General features: G+C 40.4%; 1 protein-coding gene across 1 annotated transcript in view; it reads left to right on the top strand.

Moving 5' to 3' along the window:
- ANK3 (ankyrin 3) overlaps window positions 1-18361 on the top strand; it is a 335879-nt gene that overhangs the window by 169920 nt on the left and 147598 nt on the right. Inside the window, exons 10-16 of the mRNA XM_042907474.1 lie at window positions 3106-3303; window positions 5396-5494; window positions 8425-8523; window positions 10377-10475; window positions 13467-13664; window positions 15679-15777; window positions 16059-16157. Coding sequence (XP_042763408.1) covers window positions 3106-3303; window positions 5396-5494; window positions 8425-8523; window positions 10377-10475; window positions 13467-13664; window positions 15679-15777; window positions 16059-16157 — 891 coding nt within the window. The remainder of the gene's footprint in view (window positions 1-3105; window positions 3304-5395; window positions 5495-8424; window positions 8524-10376; window positions 10476-13466; window positions 13665-15678; window positions 15778-16058; window positions 16158-18361) is intronic.

Below are 18361 nucleotides of genomic sequence, written 5' to 3'. Positions count from 1 at the left end.
CAATTCTGTATTCACTGACATGATGCTGATGGCTTTAAATTGGTCATAGGAGGGTTCTTTACATCATGGGAATTGGCAAATGCCACATATTGGGGTTTCTCTTTTTCAAAGAGCTGTTGTTAAACACTTACCAGTACATCACTGATTATAGCCCACCACAGACACGTAGCATTCAGCCTTCTGTCTTCTCCTGGCTGAGTTAACACACTAAGCCCTCTTTTCATATTCTAAAATTTATAGACATCACACATCTGTTTTTATTTCCTTTCCTGTGTGTGTATGGGGGGGTATGTGGGTGTGCATGTGCACACACATGCATGTGCTCTTGTGGAATTTATGTTTTAAATTACTTTGGAGTTTGGAAAAGGATGGATAAACATAGGTCATATCTACGATTTCATTCTAAAGTGTCCCCCTGCACTAATAAATTCCTTACCAGAATCTGACCACCTCTGTGCCTTATCTCTCATTCTGCTCCTCCTTTTGCTTCCTGGAATACACCAAGTTTGTCCTCATTTCCTGTGCGTGCAGATTGAGTTCCCTCAGCTTGTCCCAGATCTCTGCAGTCTCCACACATTTTTCAATTCACATGTTTTCTTCTCAGGGAGGCCTTCTTGTTACTTTACTTTCTTGACGGCTGTCTCTCTCCTCAGTAAAATGAAAGCCAGGACTTTGCCTCATTCAGTGCAGTACCCCAAGCACCTAAATCAGCCCCTGGCACATAGTGGACTTCCAGTAAACCTTTTTTGAATGAACATTAGGTGAATGAATGCATTTCTGACTTTAAAACGTTTGTCTAATTCCTCAAGGCTTCCATCTTTCTGAGCTAAGAAAACCCATCACATTGGATCTATACTTTCAGCTTTATGAGGGTACAGTATGCAGTAAGACCCCTCTCCCTAGGGTTCATGATCTTTACTTTCTTGTCCTTCTCCAATGACATATTACTACTCATATATTGTTATTTTGTGTATCAGTGGGGAATGTCCTTCTTTTGTTGACACTGCCTCCCATTTCTACTGGCCACTAAGTCATTTGTTTCCTAAGACTTTGTTTGTTTGTTTACTTCACCATGAAGTAATGTATCAAAACATATGACTGTATCAAAACATAAAGCAAAGGAATGTCTTGGCAGGAAGCACAGGAGCGCATGTGTGCATATGCTGGTGGGTGCTACTATCCCCAGTGTCCCCATCCTTTGTTGCACATTAGTGTCTACTTTGATTCAAGATGTTGGAGAGAATTTTTTTAATGTTTATTTATTTTTGAGAGAAAGAGAGAGTGTGTGAGAGGGGGAGCCGCAGAAAGACAGGGAGACACAGGATCAGAAGCAGGCTCCAGGCTCTGAGCTGTCAGCACAGAGCCCGATGCGGAGCTTGAACTCAAAAACCATGAGATCATGACCTGAGCTGAAGACAGATGCTTAACGACTGAGCCACCCAGGTGCCCCTGGAGTGGAATTTCTTAGGTAGAAATATTCTGATTGACCCTGTGTGAAGTCTTCAAATTCACACAAATATTTATTGACCTCTTTCTATATATACATGGCTCTCTGTGGGGCAGTATGGGAAAATTGTAACTCATGAAACTTTTTCTTTCAAGGAACACAAATAGTTGAAATACTTGACAGTGAGTGAATGATACCATGAGAGTAACTAGAGGGAGACTGGCACCTTTTCTTCCTATCTTGATATCCCATTTTATATCATTTATAGATAAGGGAAATAACTTGAAAACAAATTTTTGGAAACTGAATTTGTGGTCATATCCTACCCCCTTGGCCAGATATGTTAAACTATATCATAGTGATTAATAGAGCCTCTCTCAATAATTGGATTCTCTAGAAATTTCCATGTTTCCTCCACTTTGCCTCCACATTTAAAGGTAGCATTCTTGAAAAGACTCATCTCTTAATACCTTGTTTTTGCCTTCACTGGGAAACACATACTGAATGCTAAATGTCACTCTAACCTTTTTTTTTAAGGTTTTATTTATTTACCTTTGAGCCTATTCATTTCTTCTCTCAACTCTTTAAAGAATTTTTGACTTACTCCCACCACACATGATTAACTGTCATTGAACCCAGCTGATTTAAACTGAGGCCAGCATTAGCTAATGAGTTGGTCAATGCTTTGCCTTTCCTCATCATAGACACATGGGGGCACCAGACTGATGGCAGAGGGAATATTTCCTTTCTACACTGATGTGAGATAAAATGTGTTTAGTCAGAACTTTTTTGTTAATCAAATCAATATAGTATCAATATCAAGGGTTAGTAACTTGTAAAGGCAAAATAAAACCCAGTGTAATGAATACCATGGGTATTCATTTTGGTTTTTTTTAAAGTCCTTTTCACTCTTAAATATTAAGAATTCTGGGGGGCAGGGGGCAGAGAACTCTTGATCTCAGGGTTGTAGGTTTGAACCCCACGTTGGGTGTAAAGATTGCTTAAAAATAAAATCTTAAGAAAAAAGAGAACTCCACGTCGCTGGGAATATGATTAATAATGGGCCTTAGGGCAATTCGCACTATTTTTAAATCAGAAAAGAAATTTTCTTGGAAATTGTGTTTTCAACTGATAAAAGAAGTGGGAGAACTTGTTTTATAAGTACCTGCAGTTCAAACCAATCATTAAAACCTTTTAAAAAGAGGGCACCTGGCTGGCTCAGTTGGTAGAGCATACAACTCTTGATCTTGGGATTGTGAATTCGAGTCCCATGTATGGTGTAGAGTTTACTGAAAATTAAAAAAATTTTTTTTTCTTTAATTAAAAAAATTATAACACCTGAAAGTAATATTACTCCATATTTTAACTAATTGGAATTTAAATAAAAACTTAAAACAAAAAAGCATAAAGGGGAAGGTAGGGGCACCTGGCTGGCTCTGTTGGTAGAGCCACTCTTGATCTGGGGTTGTGAGTTTGAGCCCCATGCTGGTGTGGAGATTGCTAATAAAAATAAAAATAAAAATAAATCTTAAAAAAAAAAGGTGAAAGTATTTCTGTGTGAGAAACAGAGTTTTCATCTTTTCATGGTTGTATTGTATTTCGTGTTTGGCACATTTGTGTTTAAAAGGTAAAACAACTGATTTTCTTATGTGTTTCAGAATGGACTGTCTCCATTGCACATGGCCACACAAGGGGATCACTTAAACTGTGTCCAGCTTCTCCTCCAGCATAACGTGCCCGTAGATGACGTCACCAATGACTACCTGACTGCCCTGCATGTGGCTGCCCACTGTGGCCATTACAAGGTCGCCAAGGTTCTCTTGGACAAGAAAGCTAACCCCAATGCCAAAGCCCTGGTGAGTAGCTCAGTCAACAGGTCCAGCCTGTGTTGTCTTGCTGACAGTTGCTACTTCTGCATGTGAAGGGATTACTTTGACGAGATAAAAACGGACGGTCTAGTTAAATAAAATGTACTTCCTATCAACTTTTTCAAATATCTTTTAAAGAAACAACCTATTTCTGACATGAACAAGGCTGATAGGGCTAAATCATTCTCTTTATAGCCACACTGGTGAATCTTTTACAATAAACAAGACCCAAAGACCATGTAAGTATAAAAAAAAGACTGAGCTGGTCAAACCAATCTTACTGAAGGTAAAGTTATAATTATGTGAATTAAAATTTTTTCCTGAGATCTAAACATAAAGCAAAATGGTCAAAAAACTTTATCTTCAGCATCAGAGGTCTAGGAATTTGTGAGCTGAAATTTTGTGTTATGTTTACCATGTAAGTTAACACATTGCCTGTCATCTCCTTTTCCTAGTGATAAAAATGAAAATTTGGGTCTGATTTGTAGTCTTAACTCCTAAGATGATCCATTATTTTAATGCTTAGCTGTGCTATAGTTTTATTTTCATAACAAGATGGTGTGTGTTGTCTTTGGAAAAATAAATAAACCTAATTTGGTAAGCTGTTTAAGTTTAGTTCAGAATAAGTACCCATGTTTAGGAAAAAATCAGTCACCAAATATTAGGGGAAACATGTGAGTTTACTAGCAGTTTTGAGGTAAAGGCTATCATCTGATCAACTGATTTGGAAAGGGTCACTGCTCCGTTCCAACTGGTGCTATCTCCCTGTCTGAATGAATCCATGGCACCTCTGGTCCTCTGTGGGCTCAGGACCAGTGGGCAGGAAAGATGAGGACTGAAGAGCACTCTTGACCCCAGGCAGCTCCACCGTCTTCGTCACTCGAAAAACTTTTACCACAACAGCATTTCAAGAGCTGTTGACCTGCCCGGTATATCAAACATATCTTTGCATTCTGAGAAGGGAGGAAAAGAAATTATTAATCATGACTCATTTTTCCATACAACAAAAAAAAAAAAGCCTTAAAACAGGGTGTGGACATTCACTCTCATTTTCCTCTGACTCTAAAGATTTCACAACATGTAGAGATTGTAGCCAGTCATCCTGGAATGGACTCTGGCCAGGTAAATGGTCTCACAGTGGGTATGGAAGCACCTATAGTGACTTTGACCTAAGCTTTTATAGTGGACCCTGATATTTTATACTTCCCTATGGTGGCTGAAAAATGCTCCATGGTCTCAATTATCAGGCAGTACAAATTGGTAGGTAATATGTTAAAAAGCAGATTCCTTTATTAGATTAAATATTAAACCAAATGATCCGAATAATGTTGGGTTGTTTCACTTCCTGTTTCCTTGGACTAAGTACCTACTTGAAATTTAAAAATGGAAGGGATGAAAACATTCTAAATAATCTTTTTTTTTTTTTAATTTTTCTAACATTTATTTATTTTTGAGAGACAGAGAGAGATAGAGCATGAGTGGGGGAGGGGCAGAGAGAGAAGGAGAAACAAAGTCTGAAGCAAGATCCAGGCTCTGAGCTGTCAGCACAGAGCCTGACGAGGGGTTCAAACTCATGAGCTGTGAGATCATGACCTGAGCCGAAGTCAGATGCTTAACCGACTGAGCCACCCAGATGCCCCTGGGATGAAAACATTCTAGAACTGGTCTTATAGTTGAAGTCTGAATAGTATTGGCAAAGTTTTGGCTGTGAGGACAAACGTTTGGGCCCAGCTGTTTTTAGTCTGTGTTTGAAATGGGATGGAGAAGGGAGGGACACATTATTTAGAAGAGAAAATTCCAAAATAAAATAATCTTAAAAAATGCATGACTGTTTTGCCTTAGCTACTGAGACCATGACAAAAATTCACTTCCTGTTCATGATCAGCAAGGTACTTCAGATTTCTAGGAGCAGCTAGACTACCTACACTTCCAGAAAAGAATCTGCATTCTGTTAACCCCTCATTGTTTCTGCTCACTTCCAAGTCTTTACAGAACTTCATTTTGCAACACATTTACCACACGCAGTGGAACTGGATTTCAATGGAAGGCAGTAATGTACTTCTGTCTTTGTCCCTTTCAGAATGGCTTTACCCCTCTTCATATTGCCTGCAAGAAGAATCGGATTAAAGTCATGGAACTCCTTCTGAAACACGGTGCATCCATCCAAGCCGTAACCGAGGTGAGGGGAGTGGGATTTCTAGGGTTCCCTGGGTCATGAGGGGATGGTCTTCACAGCTGGAGTCCCAGGCCATTCTCAACAGCTAGTTTTGCTGTGTATATGGTTGCCACTACTTTCTGAAGCCTTCACCCAAGGTGCTGCAAGGTCAGAGGGAAGCAGACAGGTATGAGGGGGAATGAGTATAAACACATCATTCAGAACACACGCTTTGTGCTCAGGGGTGAGTGGCGCCACCACTGAAAGCATAATTTACTTGAAATTCTGTAATGCGGTGCTTCTCAGATGGGGGCGATTTTGTCCCCCAGGAGGCATGTGAAAATGTCTGGAGGTATTTTTAGTTCTGACAAGTGGATGGTGCTCCTGGTGTCTAGTGGCTAGAGGCCAGATGCTACTAAATATTTCACAATGTTCAGGCCAGCCTTCTACAACAAAGATTATCTGGCTCAAAACGTCAGATGTGCCAAGGTTGAGAAACCTTATATAACACCACCCCTCAGTGTTTGTAAACTGAGCATTACTCTCTCTAAAAACTCAGAATTAAGAAAACACAGAGTTGCTGAAGTTAGTAAAGGACAACTCTAGATTTCTCTTGTAAAACTGACACAGAACTCAGAGAAACGTTCCACCAGGATCAGTGCTAAGCACGCCTGGCATCTACCACTCCAGACTCCCCAGCCTGTCCCGCCCCCAGCACTCTGCTCTCCATAGATTCCAGCCACAGCATTTTCTGGGACTGGATACCCTTTCATTCCCCTCCTATCTCTGTACCCTCCATGTGTCACCCCCAGTTTGCTATCTTGGCTAATCCTGTACACTCTTCAGGACGAATCTAGGGCCACTCACTAGGAAGCCCTTGGCCTCGTCTAGGAGGTCCTCCTCGAAGCACCTCTCCCTGTGCCTGTTTCTGTTAAAGCACTTATCTGGATGCTTCACTTATGACCTAGCCACTCCCCCTCCCCAGAAAGTGCAGGCTCCATCAAGGCAGGCCTGAGTCTGATGGGTCTATAGATGCCTGCAACATGGTATAGGCCATTCAGTAAAGGTCTGCTGAATGCATCAATAAAGACTGTAGCATTTGAAGCAGATATAAAATTTGAGATCTAGCCTAGTTTCTTATCTTCAAATATTTGCCTTGATTTGTAACACTTACAAATTTAACGTTATTAAATGGTTGAAAATATTAATACTGATTTGCTCTTTTGTCACTCCCATGTCTTTATGGTAGGGACCTGTTATTTTAAAAGCTTATTCTCAGTATATGGCAACCATTTTTAAAGATCAGAATGGGCTCCAAAATAAAATATTTTTGACTGGTGTTTGATTAAGTATCCAGAGATGTCAGCAACTGGAAAGGATCCTCTGCCAGCCCTGTACTCCTCAGAGCTTTAAAAGGCAAGGCAGACCAAGATGAGAACATGCCTTGTACATGTTCTAAGGACTCCCCCTACTGATGGAAAAAGGTGTCCAATTTTTAACACAGTTCTCATTTTCCTCAGTCCCCATTATTTGAAGCCTGGCCAACCAGAAGTTTTCTCTTCTGCCTTTTACTTCACTTTTATTAGACAGAATTTCTTTCACATATTTTTTTGACATTTCTCAAATTCCTGTTGAGACTGGATCTCCTTCTCATTCTCTTTTTAAAATACATTAGCTATTTCTAACCATATTAAGCATTTTTACCAAGTTATGGTGCTCATGCTGTACGTGGAATTAAATTCTAAAAAATTCAAAATGGCATCATTTCATATAATAAGCATAAGGGTGTGTGTGTGTAGGATTTGGGACAAACAAAATTTAAAGTCTTGTCTAGTAATCATTGTATTATTTGCTTTAATTATATCACCTTAATTTGTAATATTCATAAAGTTAAAATTAAGTGATTAAAACAATGTGATCTGCTCATTTATTAGAGGGTTGGCCTTGTGTTAAGTACCATGCTCTTTTGTGTACAATGGAATCAGTTGACTCTAAGTTCATCGGAATCATTTTTAAAGGCCAAAATAGGATCTGAAATGAAAGTCAGCTTTTTTTTTTTAATTTTTTTTTTAACGTTTATTTATTTGTGAGACAGAGAGAGACAGAGCATGAACAGGGGAGGGTCAGAGAGAGAGGGAGACACAGAATCGGAAATAGGCTCCAGGCTCTGAGCTGTCAGCACAGAGCCGACACGGGGCTCGAACTCACGGGCCGTGAGATCATGACCTGAGCCGAAGTCGGACGCTTAACCGACTGAGCCACCCAGGCGCCCCAGAAAGTCAGATTTTTTTTTCAACATTTTTTATTTATTTTTGGGACAGAGAGAGACAGAGCATGAACGGGGGAGGGGCAGAGAGAGAGGGAGACACAGAATCGGAAACAGGCTCCAGGCTCCGAGCCATCAGCCCAGAGCCTGACGCGGGGCTCGAACTCACGGACCGCGAGATCGTGACCTGGCTGAAGTCGGACGCTTAACCGACTGCGCCACCCAGGCGCCCCCAGAAAGTCAGATTTTTAATAGTATGTATGTAATCATACATGCACCTACCCCCCCCCCCCCCCCCCCCCCCCCACACACACACACATAGTTATATGGATAAGAAAGGTTTGGTAGCAAAGGGGGAAAAACTTCAGGTCATTTCTAATTTTTTTTTCATAGCTCTTTATTAGAATGTTTGAAATCATTCTTTAGCAGATATGACATAGGTCCTTCATAATCACTGAACCTGCTTTAAGGAAATGATTATTATGTATTAATACATTTATCTTATAGAATCTGACATAGTGGGCAATGTCCTGACGTCTTCTGATCTGATCACTTGAGTGGTTATGTTAAGATGAGTGTGGGATGGATGAATGAATGGGTGGGTGCATGGAGGGCAGACAGGGAGGCAGGCAGACAAAACCTTTTTATGATAAGCTCACAAACCACTATTTCCCTCTTTTCTTCCTAGTCGGGCCTTACCCCAATCCATGTTGCTGCCTTCATGGGGCATGTAAATATCGTATCACAACTAATGCATCATGGAGCCTCACCAAACACGACCAATGTGGTAAGTATCCTTTTAACAAAGAATGTCCAATTATGAGTATTTAATAAACTGGTAAAAATTGCTCTTATTTACTTATTTTTTATTGTAATTAAATTCATTACTATATAATGTGACTACTTAGAAGGACAAAATTTGAGAATACCTGTGGTTTCCTTTACTTCAAAGGCAAGATCCATTCAATCACCAGCTGGCCACAAATTGTTAGGACTTACAGGTTGTGTGCATTAAATTTGCAGATATGTTACTACCAGATGTTATGCTTTAAAAAATAGCTTTTGTGGAGGGGAAGAATTTACAATAGAAGCATTTAAAGAAGTGTTTCATGTTGAGGAGGCACTTCAAATGATCATTATTGTAATTTCAAGTAAATCCAAAGTAATTCTTCTCTTTAGTGAGCTTGACCATGTTATAGCAAACCCATGGTTATAACAAACCCATGTTCATAGATTATCAGATGGTATTGTTGTCCCATATTAATAATTGCTCATTTCAGAGTAAATATCACTCTCTAAGTGACTTATCACTCTAGATCTACATGTGGCATTTGACATTGTTTTATAGGATTTTAAGTTTGTCTTCATAATAATATTAGCATACCAGACCATAAGCATAACAACACTACTTGGACTCATGAGCACCAAAGCAGTAAAAATCAAATAAACCACTTTCTGGCACAGAAAGGGCAAGCCATAAGGTCCTGCACACTCACCCTGAGGGTGGGCCTCCAGGAAGGCTCTGTCTTCTAACAGCCCAAATGAACACATCCACAAGATAGGAACAGACCAGCTTCTGAGCAGAAATATCATCTTTCCTGTTCCTAACGCCAGAGAGAGAGAGAGAATGTTTCCCTTCATAAAGAGAACCCTGGATGATCTGGTAAACTATATCTCCAATGCCTTTCTAGTAAGCATAGTAACAAGTTACATGCGAAATATGTCCTTGTGTATCCTTCCATGGAGGTGGATGTCCTGTAAAGCAATGCTCAATTTATAAAAGGAATTTTTAGGTGGATATCACTTGTGTGGGAGAATATATTTGCTCTTTATGACCTTTTGTTTCTTTTTGTCTATCCATGTTTTCTATATTGTTTACATTTTTAATGAAATAAATGAATAGATAATCTGAATTAAACTCTCTCTGGTGACAATGAGGGAAGTGGTCAGGGTGGAGGAGTCCAGTGGCCAAGAAAATGGCCCCATGGGATAATGTCCAAAGACCAGAATACTGGTCTGCTGAGCTAAATCACAGAATGCAAACCAACAGCCAACAGCAAAGTCTGGCCCTCAGGTGTGTCTATATTGCCCTGGCAACATAGGATTTCTGTTTTGTTCTGTTTGCAATTCTGATTTTGTGGTCAAGGTTTAAGAAGTATATACAAACAGCCAAACTGCCAGCTTTTGAAAAATAGGAAGGTGTGGCATGATATGGCTGGCATCTGGCACAACTACTGAAGTGGTCTGCAGATGCCAAGGAGCAGCAGCCTCCCTTGGGCAAGGCGTCGGGCTGTCTAGTTGAGCACTCCCCTCCTGCCCCACTCACTCATCTCCCCTCTTGCTTGGCTCCTGGGAGTATTCACCTTTCAAGCTGGGAGGAGGCCACACTGAGCAGCACTTCTGACACTGCTGGAGACCAGGCTCCCCAAGGGTTACTCCAATCCCTTCCATCAGGAGTCAGGTTGCTGTGAAATTCTTGTGTATTTCATTTCCGATCTTTCCTCATTTTCAATAAGGAAGTGCTTGGGGCTATTTTTTACTTAAAAAAGAAAAACACCCTACATCATAAGCATTATGCAAATAAAATATGCCACCCTTCTTCAGAGCTTCCATTAATTACCTTTGGCTCATGTTCCCCAGAGAGGAGAAACAGCACTGCACATGGCAGCTCGATCTGGCCAAGCTGAAGTCGTGAGGTATCTGGTGCAAGACGGCGCTCAGGTAGAAGCTAAAGCCAAGGTATGTGTGACACAGGAAAGCCTTTGCTCTTGAGGATAAAAACTACCCTTGATTTTATTAAAACCTTTAAACACCTGCATGCTCTCTTTCAGGGATACTCTTATAGAGTCATGACAAAAGTATCTATCCAAGTGATATTGTAAAAAAAAAAAAATCCTTCCCTACACATTTGTCCATTCAATTATTTTACAAAATTAAATAGAACAAGAACTTTGCATCCTTGGCACATTGCTAGCCTCTAACAGATTTTGGAATCAAACCTAGACTTGATCCAGAATTCTTCACACTCCATAGAGAAGGGCTCATGTGCAAAGCTTCTAGAACAGGCATAATTTGGAAGCATAATTGAACTCTTTTGGTTGACTTATATGTCACCTGTCACAGCCATAAAAGGAAAAAGGAAGGTTTTACCTTTTCTTCACAACTTGAGATGTTATAAACCCTCAGACTCAAATTGGAGTGGCTTTAGGGATTTGCCTTTGCATAGAAGAATGTCTGGGTTGAGACTGAATGCTTCGTTTTCCTGGCTTAGCTCCCAGAAGAAACCCACTTTTCTTTCACTATTGAGATAGGTAGTTGGTCTGGTTATCAAAATGGCAGTTCAGGTCATGGATTGTAAATAAATATGTAAATGCCTTAATCATTTAATTTAACCTTCAGTATATAAATGGTCTGCAGTTTCTAGTTTCAGGTTAAGTAGTGAGAAAACTGAGACATATATGAAGCAATTTGTATACAAAATATGTCTAGACTTTTATAACATCCCCCCAAAATATTTAGTTGTCTCACCCATATCTAATTTGACCACAGTTGTTTTTTATCAACTTCTGTCAAAGCTTTCCAAAGCTTTTAAACTAGTCTTCTTAGGGGAAAATTAATCTTTCCCTTTCAGATTCATATTTTACCTGCTAACATATTGTGCGATTGTTTAATTAAAGTAATTAGTGCAAATATAGCACAAAGTAGCAATGTAACTAGTACAAAATAGTAGTGTGGGAACAAACACAACTAAATCATTGTAAGCATAAGATCTGCAGATGAGCCTAAAGGTTATAACAGCAGCAGACACAAGCTTTGGGTGTCCAATGTACTGTGGTGCCAGTTGGTGGATTTTACAGAGGATCTGGAGACAGAGGTCAGCAAACTTTTTCTGTAAAGAGCCTGTTAGTATATATTGTAGGCTTTAACAGATGCACCATCTCTGTCATAGCTGCTCGACTCTGACATTCTGGAACAGAAGCAGTGATAGGCAATCCTACATAAGCAAATGGACGTGTCCATGTTCCAATAAAACTTGGTTTACAAACACAGGTGGAACTGGATTTGGCCCCTGGATTGTAGTTTTCATACCCCTGATCTGGAGACAGTGGTTCAGTCTGCTTAATCAGTAAAGTAGAATAAATAAGAAAAGCTGTACTCTACCATGGATTACAAGAAACCTCACATTTTCTGAGTGTTGTTAGTGACATATCAAGCATTGTATCTAGGAAAAGGTTTCACTCACAGCTGAAATTGAGCATAGAATTTATAGTTATTGTTTCATTAAGGAGGCAGTATGTATTGTGATTAAGAACCTTTCTTTCTCAGCCAGAATGCCTGGGTTTGAACCTTGGTCCTCCATTTACTAGCTATATAGTGTTTGAGCGAGTTAATGAATATCTATCTCTGTGGCACATTTATTTTTCTAGTTTCTTCATATAGAAAATGGAAATACTAACAGTTACAAGTGGTAAGATTGTCGTGATGATTAATGAATTCATGTAGGTGGAGTACTTAGAACAGAGCTTGGGACATGTAGGTGCTCAGCCCATGTTTAGTGGTGCTCGTGGCAGTAGCAGAATTACAGGAAATTTTTCTGTGACAATTATCTTTTTTCTGTTTTCAGTATTCTTCTTCCTATGGCTCCACCAATTCCTCTTATACTTCTTACATAGACCCTCTTGCTTTGACCTTGACTCTCATCCTCCTTAGCTTTTCAGAGCAGTCTCCTGTGCTCCAACCTCTTCTCTCTAGCTTCCCTATTTAAAGTACTTACCTGAATTTTTTCACACTCGAATAGAGGATTTCTCTTTGGATGACCACCACAAGGCATCTTTGGGCAAACTAGGAAAAGATGCCTCTCCCATTTGGGGATAAAATCCTCAAGGTGCAAGATATAGTGCCTCATGCCTGGGAGTGAATTGTAATAAGGGGCCTTTCCTAGGCAGATACAGCTCATGCCAGGATGTACACCTTGACAAGCAGAGGGTTGGCTGCCTTTCAGCCTTCTTGGCTAGGAGTCTTTACTAGCCAAGTTGTGCAGTTATACCTGGACAACCCTATACCCGGCCTCTGTGCTTTGGACTATGACAAGGTGGCGCCAATAAAATAATTCATTCCAGGGGCGCCTGGGTGGCTCAGTCGGTTGAGCGTCCGACTTCAGCTCAGGTCACGATCTCACGGCCCGTGAGTTCGAGCCCCGCGTCGGGCTCTGGGCTAATGGCTCAGAGCCTGGCGCCTGCTTCTGATTCTGTGTCTCCCTCTCTCTCTGCCCCTCCCCCGTTCATGCTCTGTCTCTCTGTCCCAAAAATAAATAAACGTTAAAAAAAAATTAAAAAAAAAATAATTCATTCCATATGAGGGCACAATAACTGGTGAGGTATAATACCTTTCCCAGTTTTAGTAGGATAAATTCCCTTACCTCCCCAAAAAAGGAATCATTAGGGGATAAAATTTTAATAAAATATGGCAGGTGGTAGTGAGGATAATTTATAGATAGAACTGCCTTTCACACTTTTCATACTAATAGGTTACTCAAAGGGTATTTAAGGTGTTTAGATCCACCATCTCCCCCTTACTAAATGTTAAAGAAAAAGATAAATGGGATTTTTTTAGCAATGAAGCAAAGAATCTACAGTAGCCTCTGATACCAAGCAAAGTTTGCTGAATGTTTCACAACGTCACCATTGTGTTCTCAGCTAATCAGCCTTGTATTTCAACCTTGTCATTTAGGATGACCAGACCCCACTCCACATTTCTGCCCGATTGGGGAAGGCAGATATAGTACAACAGCTGTTGCAGCAAGGAGCATCTCCAAATGCAGCCACAACTTCTGGGTATACCCCACTCCACCTTTCGGCCCGCGAGGGGCATGAGGACGTAGCTGCATTCCTTTTGGATCATGGCGCATCTTTATCTATAACAACAAAGGTATGAAAGTGAGTCTTGGAATCCTGTTGTGTCCCCCCAGATCCATCCTCCTTACAATTCCCAGCATGGTAATAGGTACACGAGTGGTACAACAGCATCTATCCTTGGGATCCCAGGATAGCCCTTAACATGGTCAGCAAAACCATGGAGGGGTGCCTTGTGGCTCAGTCGGTTGAGCGTCCACCTTCAGCTCAGTTCATGATCTCGTGGTCCATGGGTTCGAGCCCCACATCAGGCTCTGTGCTGACAGCTCGGGGCCTGGAGCCTGCTTCTGATTCTGTCTCCCTCTCTTTGCTCCTCCCCTGCTCACATTCTGTGCCTCTCTCTCTCTCTCTCTCTCTCTCTCAAAAATAAATAAACATTAAAAAAATAAGGGGTACCTGGGTGGCTCAGTCGGTTGAGCGTCCGACTTTGGCTCAGGTCATGATCTCACAGTCTGTGGGTTTGAGCCCCGCGTTGGGCTCTGTGCTGGCAGCTCAGAGTCTGGAGCCTGCTTCGGATTCTGTATCTCCCGTCTCTCTGCCCCTTCCCAGGTCATGCTGTGTGTGTCTCTCTCTCTCTGTGTCAAAAATAAATAAACATTAAAAAACATTTTTTTAAACAAATTTAAACAAAGCCATGGAGTGAGGCAGGGTAGTTTGGGGTATGTTTGTTTGTCTTATGTTTCTCAGTGCATTATCTTCCAAAGAACCATCAATGATATCTAGATTACAATGTTTCTTGCACATTATTTGATAGATTTAAATGGTGACTTAAAAACACAGCCGTAGATCTCTCCTGCTAAGGCCAAGTATATAAACCACTTTCAAATCAGGAGGTGAATTTTTCTTGGATTATTTTTGTTTGGTGTTCTTTTGTTGCTGTTGTCTTGTATGATTAATGGTTTAATTTTTAAAATCTCAACTCTGATGCCTTAGAACAATAATCTACCACTCAGTTGCTTTGTGGGTACAGACTGCAAATTCAGAGCTCACTTTTTGGTGATACTACGTAAACCTAGCAAGTGTGATAGAAAGATGAATTGGCCTATGGCATGTCTTAGAAAACTAGAAATCAGTGCTTCACTCCCTTATTTGGATGCAGAGAAGTGTGATCAATGCATAAGATAATTACAATAATTAGAAATACTTGGAAAACTATCCGAATAAATGATGACTACCTCCAACTTTTGCCCCCTGTGACTCTTCAGGCTCTTAAGTAGAGCTGAGTTGAAAAGTCCCTGGATTTCATTTAATATGTAAAACAGAGTAATGAGTGATGAGGTTTTGAGTACGCTTCCCTTCCACCATGCCAGCTGCCCGTTGGCTCTAGTTGGCTTTAGTCTCATGAGGTCAAATGTGTTGATGACCCTCCAGTTGCTGACTCATGCTTGGGGACCTCCATAACTGTGCATAGTGACTGACTGGTGGATACCCATGTCCTTGTAGGAGCAGGTAGCAAGGGAGAGCAACTACTCAACTCTCAGTACCCAGCTCTTGCAAACTTACTGGGATAGAACCATGTGTTATTATTCAGTTCACCTTTTGTGGTTAAGATGCATGATTCTCTGACTCCTACCCCTGAGGCCTGGAGCATAAAGATATGTGTATACATGCAGAAATAGGAGAAGAGAAGGCTCCAGTCTAGTCATGTGGGAATATGGGAGGTCCAGACTTGTCCTGGATTTTCCCAAGCCTTCCAAATCCAAATTGGGACCCAGTAACATATTCTTCCCAAAATGTGAAATCCCAAAATAGCTCTAGAATAAGTCCCAGATCTAGCTCTCCACCTTCATCCTGGTCAGATGCCTGATTAGTCCCAGAATTAGTGGCATGTTGTGACTCAGTCAACAGAGAGAGAAAGATTAAATACTGTTCATCCTTGTTGATAAGGGGATTCTAGCTGTTGTCTTCCAGTGTTGGTCTTTAAATACAGACTTAACTGTGCTTCATTGTGAGAATAATTCATTGGTTCCAAGAAAGCGATACCTTTGTTTCATTTCTCTTGGTCATTATTTTTATGTTTCTGTTTCCAGAAAGGATTTACTCCCCTCCATGTGGCCGCAAAATATGGGAAGCTGGAAGTAGCCAATCTCCTGCTACAGAAAAGTGCATCTCCAGATGCTGCTGGGAAGGTATGAGGCTGACCACCTTGTAGCAGGCCCCTTCCATGGTAGCAAAACAAGCACTTGCTACTTCACCACCAGCCACCTAAATTATGACTAGTCCCGAGTTAAGTCGCATAGGATGAAGATCACTTTGGAAACAGGAGGTGAACGCTGGGGTCCAAGCATTGTGGAAAGCGGAATGTAACTTACACTCTGTGTTGAACCCACACTAATCCCATCTCCTAAATATAAGCCTCTGATGTTAAGACACTTTTGACACTGGTTGTTGTTTCTGCACGTGTTTTCAGAGCGGGCTAACTCCACTGCACGTAGCTGCACATTACGATAATCAGAAAGTGGCCCTCCTGCTTTTGGACCAAGGAGCCTCACCTCACGCGGCTGCAAAGGTACCTGTGATTGGACAGCCCGAGGAGGCCTGTGGGCAGTGTCTGTTGGTCTCTGTATGTGCATCCACTTTGCTACACATGTAGCACCCTGCACCTTAGACATCACTTAAAAGACACAGAAATATAAGCTCCTCAGGAAATCTGTGCCTTCAGATCTTTGGTCACCTAATGTGGTAGATGCTCAATAAATATTCACGTGCCAATTGATTTTCCTTAAAAATCCGGGACATCCTGGAGCCTGTGGAGGAAATAAAGTTGAAGTATTCTTCAGCCAGATTAAAAACATCAGCACAGCCTGAGGGAGTATGAAAGTCTGATTTTTCAAGGTTATAAAATATGTGTGATATTTTCCTGGCCATAGAACATTGCCTTCAAGTTATTTATTTCTGTTTAATAACATAGGTTGGGAAATTTTGTTTATATGTTTTTATGATTCTTAAGAGGAATCTTTATTCCTATTATTAGGGTGTTTGGGGCCAGTAGACAACCTACATTTTTCAGAAAAGAGATACATAGAGTATATGGCTTCCTGATTCCCCGATATTCTGATTTGAGAGGCAAATCATAAAGAAGAGTGTATTTGAAGATAGGTTAATAGAGTGCTGTCAGTTTAGTAAGCTCTCTCTTGTGGAACAGGTGACTGTGATCTGAGAAAAGTGGAAAGATACAAACCACAACTTAATGCTGTCTAGTTCTTTCACTAAATACTATTGGTTGGAAAAACTTTTAGCATTTTTAAGCTTTATACATCTTTTTTTTTTACTCTGCCATTGTGGGACAGCTACAGTGCTCTGCTTTAAACTTAGTGTTTACATCGAATCTGTTGTACACACAGGTCAATCAATGAATGGGCTGTTCTAGATCACTTTGTGGACTTTAAGAGAGAAAGTTTTCAGGTACCTTCTCTTTTTGAAGACTAGGTTATCTTTGACACCTATTTCTCCTCAGAACCTCTTTTCCTATATGTCTTAATTATCTCCTGCCCCAGCCTCTCCAGAATGTACCCAGTGAAATCTATAGTTCAGAACCAAACCTCTAAATTTGCTTTTCATCTAAATGTGGCTTTCCCTCCATAGTTTCTGATTCTGACAAACATTTTTTCTATCATAAAACCATGCCTTGACATTTGATAAAGCTTTATCTTTAAAAAAAAAAGAATAGTAGCATTATTCACAGTAGCCAAAAGGTAGAAGCAACCCAGTATTTATTGAAGAATGAACAGATAACTAAAATGTGGTGTATACATACAATGGAGGAAGTAGGAAGGAAATTCTGGCACATGCTACAACATTAATCAGCCTCAAAGACACCATGCTAAGTGAAATAAACCAATCACACAAAAGGACAAATATTGTATGAGTTCAGTCATAGAGAGATAGAAAGTAGAATGCTGGTTGCCAGGGGCTAAAGGGAGGAAGGACTGGGGAATTGGTGTTTAATGGATGGAGTTTCAGTTTGAAGATGGATGGTGGTAATGGTTCCAGAACAATGTGAAATGTAGTTAACGCCATTGACTATACATTTAAAAATGGTTTGGTTTTACATAATGTATATTTACCACAACTTAAAAAATGAAAAAAATTACATTGAAACTTAATGATTGTCTATTTCATTTTAGTATATTTTAATATCCTTTTGGGCCTGGGCCACTTTTATTATATTATAATAACTCCAGGTTCTTGGTAGGAAAATAATTAATAAGCAAATTATTCATTCCTCACAGAAGAGTAAGATAATTAATAGGAAAATTGTTCATTCCTCACATGAGAGTAAGGATTTTGACACAACTAGTACCAAGCAGTTTAGAATTGACAAGAGTCATAAAGTAGTTGTGAAGCAAAATGAGTGCAAGCCACCCTTCCGTCCATCCATTCCTTCTTTCAATCCATAAATAACCCTTAAATAGGTCCGTAGTAGGTATATTTGCAGTTGATTTCCACCTTCATATTTGTCAAACAAGACTTCATGTTTCCATGTCTGTAAAACATCCTTCACAACAAAGAGTTGAAAAGAGTTCTAACAGCACTGAGCCTTTGGAGTAGCTTTTATAGCCAATCCAACACTGGCTTTCCTAAGGAGACGTTACTTCTTGCTGCCACAGCACAATTGCCCCCATAAAAGCTTCAGTAATACCATCGCTGCTACATGGCTGATCGTCCCCACTGTCTGAGGCACTGATCCTGGTCAGGAACTTTTTCTAGACT

The sequence above is a fragment of the Panthera leo genome, chromosome D2, assembly GCF_018350215.1.
Source record: "Panthera leo isolate Ple1 chromosome D2, P.leo_Ple1_pat1.1, whole genome shotgun sequence".
In the NCBI taxonomy this organism is placed as follows: Eukaryota; Metazoa; Chordata; class Mammalia; order Carnivora; family Felidae; genus Panthera; species Panthera leo.
Note: the sequence above shows the minus strand (reverse complement) of the source record. Positions and strands in the feature narration are given on the sequence as shown.